The sequence below is a fragment of the Rhinopithecus bieti genome, unplaced genomic scaffold, assembly GCF_001698545.2.
Source record: "Rhinopithecus bieti isolate Rb0 unplaced genomic scaffold, ASM169854v2 scaffold_20069, whole genome shotgun sequence".
NCBI classification, from domain to species: domain Eukaryota; kingdom Metazoa; phylum Chordata; class Mammalia; order Primates; family Cercopithecidae; genus Rhinopithecus; species Rhinopithecus bieti.
This window is the reverse complement of record NW_016809702.1, coordinates 137,386-146,419: the sequence shown is the minus strand read 5'-3', so window position 1 is coordinate 146,419 and position 9,034 is coordinate 137,386. Positions and strand designations below refer to the sequence as shown.

The window sequence follows — 9,034 nt, the reverse complement described above, 5'->3', positions numbered from 1 at the left end:
CCCCTGTCTAGGCCAAGGGATTCCCTTCCCCCTTGCGCTTCCCAGGTGAGGCGATGCCTCGTCCTGCTTCAGCTCTCGCTAGTGTGGCTGCAGCAGCTGACCAGCACTGATTGTCCGGCACTCCCCAGTGAGATGACCCCAGTACCTCAGTTGAAAATGCAGAAATCACCGGTCTTCTGTGTCACTCGCGCTGGGAATTGGAGACTGGAGCTGTTCCTATTCGGCCATCTTGCTCCGCCCCCCCATTTTTACATTTTTTTGAGATGGAGTCTCACTCAGTCACTGAGGCTAGAGTGCAGTGGCACAATCTCGGCTCACTGCAACCTCTGCCTCCTGGGTTCAAGCTATTCTCCTATCTCAGGCTCCCAAGTAGCTGGGATTACAGGCGCCTGCCACCACACCCTGCAAAGTTTTGCATTTTTAGTAAAGATGGGGTTTCACCATGTTGGGCAGGCTGGTCTTAAATGCCTTACCTCAAGTAATCTGCCCACCTTGGCCTCCCAAAGTGCTGGGATTACAGGTGTGAGCCACCGCGCCTGGCCTGGGATGATATTTTAGAGAAGCTTCATAATGACTGATAAGCTCTCAGACCAGTGACACTAAGCCAAGTCAACCATTCTTGGGTGTGGCAAGGCTGCCCATCAAGCAGGCAGAAGTTAGGGAATGCCAACACCTGGAACTCTGAAGGAGGCTACAGCGCACCTGTGCATTCTTATGTAAATTAAAACAAAAAACAAAAAACAGAAGTACATTGTATTTTCTGTTTTTTGTTTTTTACTGTTTCGATAATCAACCAGGAGACCAAGCAGCTGAATTCATTCATTGCGGTAAAATTGGACTGGAAAAAAAAATTAAGTTGTTATGCTTGGACAAATTTTTTGCACATCCCTCTCCCAGACTTCTAGTGAAAAATCATATCATCCCCCTTCCCCAGCCATGTGACATTTTAAATATATCCTTATGACTAAGCAATTATGTGTCCCCATGAAAAACAAGCATATTAAAAAAAAAATTCTGTGCTTGCTGCAGTAAGCAGAGAATGAAGAATCCAGGGATTAAGGATACTATTTATGGAGCTGTTAATGCTTGGAGTTGAGGCTGATAAATCATCATTAACAAACACCTAGCAAAAGTTTGGGCCTACAAAGATGTTTGAAAATGAACCCGCAGGTGAAGATTTTGAAAGATTTTTGTACCACTAATAAGATCATATAAATCTTATTTATGTAGTCGGCACATTTATAAGCCCAAAGAATGAATAAGTTAAAGAAATCAGACATTAAACATGCTGAGCTTTGATAATACATGTGTTTGCATTCCTTGACAGATGGGGGAATTGTTAAAATGGTAATAAATAATAAAAAAGTATAAGGATGAGAGTGTTGAAGATAACGACATTGCAAACAAAAGTGAAAAAATAGTGAAAATATATAGTGCAGCTATCAATTGAATTGGGTGACAATTGTGGCAAATAGGAAGAAAAGCATTTTATGCTGTGCTTCTGGCTTTGTCATGTAAGGTTTTCATAAGCACCTGAAGTTAGTGGCTAATTGTCAGAAAGGAAAATTTAACATCAACCATGGTAAAAAGAACATTTAAAAAATTTAGCAGAAATGTCCAACATATATGGATAACCAACAACAAATCTACTTTTTCAAATACTTTTAGCTAAATGACAGTGATAGATGCAGTAATAGCCACTTCTAAAAAATGGTGCTTTAAGAAGATTATCTGTAGCCTGAATGACAGGTATCAGTAATACCTGTCTTTGAATATATTCAGGTAAAATGGTCTCCATTCTGGAAAACATTGACATCTTGAAACCTATCCTTGTATTTTTTCAAGTATTCGAGCTAATTTTCAGTTATCTTCTTACATATTTTAGACTTATCATTGAGCTCCCCCAGGAGTTCATCTCCTTGTATGTATCCTTCTCTTGAGGTCAGATAATTTGTCAGCCTTGTACATTTTACAATAGAGTGAATATTTGTTAGCTAGGGCATATGGCCGTGCTTTTAAATCAACAACACTGAGCGTTGACTTTTCATGCCCAAGGAGAAGGACTGAAGAAAGGAGCTGATACAATCTTTGCTTACTCAGATTTGTTTGCAACACCTGATATTTCAGTGTGTGTCTAAGTGACATGTTAACTAAGTATTATTGAAGTTCTCTCTTTGGGTTAAGTTAGATAAAGAAGAATTTCATATTGCCTTAAAGATCAAGAAAAAAAAATTCTGAAGTTAGAAATTATTGTTACGAATTTAGCATTAAAAAAGAATTTACATGCTTTTGTTGTACTACTATAGCAAATGCTTAGTGGATCATATTGTATAGTATAATGAAAACAAAGTCAATGTTTCAGATTCCAGCAAAAATGTCTGTTTCTCCAGGCAGGGTGGGCAGAATTATGTTTTGTTTATCTCCCAACTTAAACTATGTAACTCTTTTTAACTTGGTTTGAGAATAAAACTTAGTGCTCAACTATGATAACAACCTTGTTCTAAATTTCTGGTACATTTTCTTTCTTTGAATTATTTAGATGGCAAGTACACACGTGTGTGTGTGCGCTCATGTGCGCACGTGCATGCATACTTTTTGAGGTACATATGAGGTGCATATAACCTAATCAATTGGAGCATCTTCTAGGGACACTGTGTTGAGAAGTATCTGAGGCCATGTGCAGGTTAGCAGGAAGCTGCAAGATTTCATTAGGAGTGTGTGATGGTTGAGGAAGGACTGAGTGTTGCTTTTTGTGCTGTCAATATGTGGTTTGTGTTCTAAACACTTTTTTACGTATACTTTCAAACACCTTCAACTATTCATTTAACTGTCTTACTTTGTATCTGTTTTAATATTTTAACATCTCCCTTTAAAAAAAATCATAAGCAAGTCACTCTTCATCTGAAATTTAAAAGATTTCTCAGTGAACAGAAGCCTGGTTTCTCTATATAAAGACATCAAATCATGCTGGTCCTCACAAGCATCATACTTGTTTTCATGAAGAATTCTAGGAGAAGCTTTCACTTAATTCAGTCCAGGCAATTCCACAGGTTGTAAGACCAGCTCTTCTTTATAGGTTGTTTTAAAGATTTCTTTGGTTGTCCTAAATTCATGAGAAGTGTTCTAATTTTCTGTTTACACTCAGCTGGGTTTCACTCTGGGGTATTTTTGAATATGTAAGACTGCACAAAGAAACTGATTTATCTTCTCTGCTTATACCATTTCCCAATATACCACATTTGTCTTTATAAAGGTCAGGCATGATGGAAACAGCCAATGTTTCTCACTTACCTTGTTTCCTTACTTGTTGGATTTTCATGTCTGAGTTCTTCGGAAAATGTTAATGTGAATTTCTATAAATGAAACTACTCAATTGCACAAAGCGTGCAGAGTTCTAAGATCTTGGAATAAAAAGTACCCATTGTATCCCAGATATTATTCTTACTAGTAATATCAGCAAGAACAATCTCTTTTCTAACTATTGACTTCTATCAATGTCTCAGAAATTGCCTTAATTCTAAGGTCAAATATAGTGGATTATAATTTGCTGGTACCTTACTGGACTTTTAAAAATATATATATTTGGCCGGGGACGCGGTGGGCTCAGCCTATAATCCCCAGCACTTTGGGAGGCGAGACGGGGCGGAATCACGGAGGTCAGGAGAATAAGACATCCCTGGCTAACACGGGTGGAACCCGTTCTCTACTAAATACAAAAAACTAGCCGGGCCGTGGTGGTGGGCGCCTGTAGTTCCAGCTAACTCGGGAGGGCCTGAGCAGGAGATGGTGGTGAAACCCGGGGAGCGAGCTTTGCCGTGAGCCTGGATCTGGCACTTGCCACTCCGCCTGGGTGACAGAGCAGACTCCCGTCCTTCAAAAAAAAAAAAAAAAAAAAAAATATATATATATTATATATTTATTTTTAATATATATATATATATATATATTTAAATTTGATCTCTCTGGGATCTTTGTTTTTTTTATTTTTATCTGTCAAAGAGGGCTATTAAAATCCCATTATTAGAAAATTCAAGAAGTAGGCAGCATGAGTGACCAGCTTTGATTAAACAGCCACTTTAGGGGAAAAAATGGCCGCTTTTCATCTAATTAAGGAGAGGAGAGTTTTTGGTTTTTTTTTTTAAATACAACTTTCATAATAACTTGTGAAAGTGCAGTGGTTAAATGAATAGTACAATAATTGCTAACAATTATTATTTTTGGAAACAGTAGTTTCTGGGAATAGCTGAGAGTCTGTAGTGAATGAGGTGACATTAAGTAAGCTGAAAGTATGGTTTTGAAGGGGGTACATAGAAGAAAGAGTTGGCGAAGTACATAGAGAAAACTCACATCACTAGATGAGAAAACTTCTGATTTCTTTGTAGAATATCTAATCTACATTTCAAAGAGATAAATAAAAATGAGAAAGATAATATCAGATTTCTTACTTTCAGTGGTGCTTTATGAGATTCGCTATATACTGGCAGCATGCTATGGTGCAGAAACAGAAGTCTAATGTATCTATCACCTCATTGGTAAGAGAGTTCAGGAAAACGGAGGACTTCATCAGTCCAAAAACAATGAAATCAAGTTTTCACGGTGGACAGGTAACGAAACAGGTCTTTCATCTGTTTTTACAGATTATCCTTCCTTTAATTTATTTAACAAAAGACCACAAACAGAAAATATCTGAGATGCTCAGTTGATTCTGTGAGGAATTCAGGGAGGTGTGGTCATTTCTTGTGTGCATGTTATTATTCTGGAGTTGAGTAGAGGATGGGGGTTAACCCAACCACGCAATATTCTACTTCGAATAGGGCAGCCTCGGCTATAAAAAATGGGGACCCTGTGAGACAACAGAAACTTTGATAAAACATCTTTTAAAGCTGGTTTAAAGGTATGAGAGAGCTACCAGGCAGTAGGGCTTGAGGGCCGCAAGATCCTGGGAGAAAGAAAGTGCAGAGGAGAAACTGGTATCAGCTGGCTTTCCACCATTTTGTAAGGGAAGCTTGGAAATCGATAAGCCAGTCAAAAAGTAGCAGTGGAGGGCAGTGTGAGAGTTGAGATGCTGTTAGAGATTTAGGGGCGCCTGGGGCTGGGTTTCTCACTTGAACAGTGGCCGACCTCAGTGTGAGTCCTCTCAAAGCAGAGCAAGGGGACACGTCCTGCAACTCGTCATTGAGAGCAGTGATCCAGGAAGCAGGCAGTGAAGGAAAGCAGAGAGTGAGAGAGGAAAAGAGGAGGAGTCGTAGAAGTGTGCATTCTAGAAGTCACTGCTGTTTTGGCAGCAAGGCTGGATCCACTCTAAGGACCAGAGCCACAGACTGGACCAGGAGCAGCACGTGACAGGAGGCAGTCCTTGGGGGCAGTAATCATGTCTTTATGGCCATGCCAGATAAACTTCCATGCTCTGCCATTGGGTTATCCATCCTGGCCCATGGGCCCATTTACCACAGGCATTGAGGTGGCCAAGGCAAGACCTTCTAATAAAATTATAAATATTGTTGGAAAAAAATTTAAAACATAGCTGCTGGGAAGCTGAGTTAGGAGATTGCTTGAGCCTAAGCCCAACTTTAGCAGACCTCACCTCTTTAAAAAAGATAGAGAGAGAGAAGAGAAAGAAAGAGCAGAGAAAGGAAGGAAGGAAGGAAAAAAAGAGAAGAAGAAAAGAAGGAAAGAAAGAAGAGAAGAAAGGGAGAAGAAAAGAGAAGAAAGATGGAAAGAAGAGAAAAGAAGAAAAGAAATATACTATTTTCAGGGATCAAGTATTCATAAAGTTCTTACGGCTATCTAATTGATTTGCCAATTTTAATATAATATCAATCAAAATCTCAGGAATCTTTTAACAGAATTGGCATCTAATTATAACATTTTATGTGGAAATGCAGTCAAATACACTAAAAATATGTTGAAAAGAAAAACTAGTGGAGGAATTACAGTACCAGAGGTATCAAGACTTATAACATTTAAGGTAATTAAGACAGCATCAAATTTGTACAAAGAAAGGTCAAATTAGGGCAAGAAACAGAAGAGAAGTTTCCAGAAACAGATCCCACATCCTAATGTTGCGCATCACCGAAAGGCATTGAAAAATTTCACAAATTTTTTAATTTGGGAAAAATATTGTTATAGAAAAAAAAATCACAACTCCTATTTTACATCAAATCCCCAAATCAGTTTTCAGTAAGCTTTATGTCTAAATGTTGAAAGGTACTGCAATCAAATATCTAGAGATATGATGCAAGAAAATCCTCATAATCTAAGGGGGTTGACTAGGACTTTTAAAAGTGTTTAATTGTGGGCCGGGCACGTGGTTCATCGCCCTGTAATCGCCAAGCACTATATGGGAGGCCGAGGTGGGTGGATCATTTGGGTCAGGACAGTTCGAGACGCAGCCTGGGTCACATGGGTTGAAAACCCACCTTTACCTAAAAATAATAAAATTAGGCCGGCGAATGGTGTGGGCGCTGTAGTCGAGTTACTCGGAAGCTGAGGCAGGAAGAATCAGGTGGCTGAACCCGGGAACTGGAGGGTTTGGCATTGAGCAAGAAAGCACCACTGGCACTCCAGCCTGGGTGACAGAGCAAGACTCTGTCTCAAAAAAAAAAAAAAAAAAAAAAAAAAAAATTACTTGTGGTAAAATACACATAACATAAAATTTATTTTAAACTATTTTAAGTATAATGTTCTTAAAGTGTAAGTATAATGGTTTAAGTACATTCACTTTATTGTGTAAGCATTACTACCATCCATCTCCAGAACTCTTTTCATTTTGCGAAACTGAAACTCAGTATTCATTAAACAACTCTCCATTCTTCCTTCCTTCCAAAGTAGTCTTTGGCAACCACCATTCTACTTTATGTCTCTATGAGTTGACTACTCTAGGTACCTCATATAAGTGGAATCATACAGTATTTTCTTTTTGTGACTGACTTCACTTAGCATAATATACTCAAATTTCATGCATGTTGTAGCATGTGACAGGATTTATTTCCTTTGCAAGGCTGAGTAGTATTTTATTGTATTGTTCGTGCACGTTGTAGCATGTGACAGGGCACCTTTCCTTTGAAAGGCTGAATAATATTTGAAAACATTTCCTGTTTTGTTTATCCATTCACTCCATGATGGACACGTGGGCTGCTTCCGCCTTTTAGATATTGTGAATGATGTCGCTATGAACATGAGTAGACAGTTATAAACTAAAACTTTAAAGACAAATCAGAAAGCATAAAGGGGAAAAAGATAAATTATACTATTTTAGTATTAAAGATTTCTGTTCCTCACGATACCATTAAGAGAGTAAAAAGGGAAGGCACACGGTGGGAAAAGATACTGTAGAAACATACCGGCAAAAGACTTGTTTGCAGACTGTATATAAAAAAACTACAGAGCAACAAGAAAAAGACTGAAAACCCCATTTAAAACATGAGCATAACACTTGAATATGTGCTCTACAAAACAGGGTATCCAAATCACCAATAAACATAAAATGCCTCCCCAGCCTTATTAATAATCAGTGAAAACCACAGTGAAGTGTTACTGTGCATGATCAGATGGTTAAACTTAAAAAGAATAACAATAAATATCAATTCACCTGTGGAACACTTTGAACTCTCATATGCTTCACATACGGAGTGCATATTAGTATAAACATTTTTAAAAAAACAAGACTTACTATACACACACACACACACCCCCCCCCCCCCATAACCCAGCTGTTTCCCAACAGAAATATATGCAGATAACATGAAAAGACACGTATAGGAATGTTCTGAGCAGCATTATTCTAGGAATAATGTTTGTCTGTAAATAGTAGAGTGGATGAATAATTTGGAGTAATATTCAGTAATGAAAATGAACAAGATGCTGCTGAGCAAAATAGCGCAGACGAATCTCATGTTGAATGACACAAGCCACGTGGAGCAAGAACGCACTCTAGGATTCTGTTGATATATGGTCCCAAACAAGGCAAAACCAATTAAAAGTGCTAAACGTCAGGATAGGGGATATCGTTTGGGGAGAAGGTGACTGAGAGAGGCATGTCGGGGTCTTGGGTGCTGCTAAGGCTCTGTTACATGGACGTGTTTGTTGAGTGTGCATTTGTAATTTGTACACCTGTATCTATTTCATAGTTTACTTTAAAACATCCTGTGTGTGTGTGTGTATATATATATATACACACACATATACATATTTCAATACGTAGTTTATTTAAAAGTAAAAGATACTAAGAAATAGAACAATGTGGTAAGCACCAATTCTGATGATAGCCTCCTGGGTCTGAGACTTGGCTCCTTACCCACTAGGTATTGACCTGGGACAAGTAGCTTAACTCTAGGTGCCTCGGTCTCTTCAACTGTGAAATGAGGAGGTGAGTAGTACTGACCTCATGGGGTGTTCTGAAGATTCAATGAGTTAATATGTCAAAAAATACTTGGGAGAGTTTGGCACTTACTCACATAGTATAGATTATGAGCTGTTATTATTGGTAATAGTAGATTTAAAATAAATCTCCTAATTACATTCTAAAAATCTTTTCCAATAGACTCTGTGATTTAGGAGAGCAAGAATTATATTCTACATGTTTTGTGTCTCTCACACAAAGTTCTCTCACAAAGAACTTTGCACATAAAATAGTGGTAATTTTTACAGTAGTAGTAAGAATATTATATAGTATTGTAACAATATAGTATCAATAGTAATACTATTTTTTTCTAGAGAAAGGAAATATCCTAATGGTCACTGAGTTTATTTCTTTATTGTGCAGGTTGATATTTTTTCCATTAAGGCTGTATCTCTCGGAAAATTGAAGAAAGTTTAATTAGTCATGATGGGACAGGTCCAGGTAAGATTTAGTTTCTTGGTAAGAAGTTTATTTTGCAAATTTATGAAAATTGTGTAAAAGCAGGTTGAAAGAACAGAAAATGTACAGGTCATATAAAATTCAGATAAGAAAATAATCTTATTTTACATTATAGTTAATGTAAATATATGAAGTTATATTTATATATAATTTACATTATATTAAAATATTTGT

General features: G+C 37.6%; 1 protein-coding gene across 1 annotated transcript in view; it reads left to right on the top strand.

Annotated features, from left to right (window-relative positions):
• The window catches only part of LOC108540875 (heterogeneous nuclear ribonucleoprotein M-like), a 40,393-nt gene that overhangs the window by 18,255 nt on the left and 13,104 nt on the right, over positions 1-9,034 (top strand). Inside the window, exon 3 of the mRNA XM_017890139.1 lies at positions 8,786-8,842. Within this exon, the coding sequence (XP_017745628.1) occupies positions 8,786-8,842 (57 nt within the window). The remainder of the gene's footprint in view (positions 1-8,785; positions 8,843-9,034) is intronic.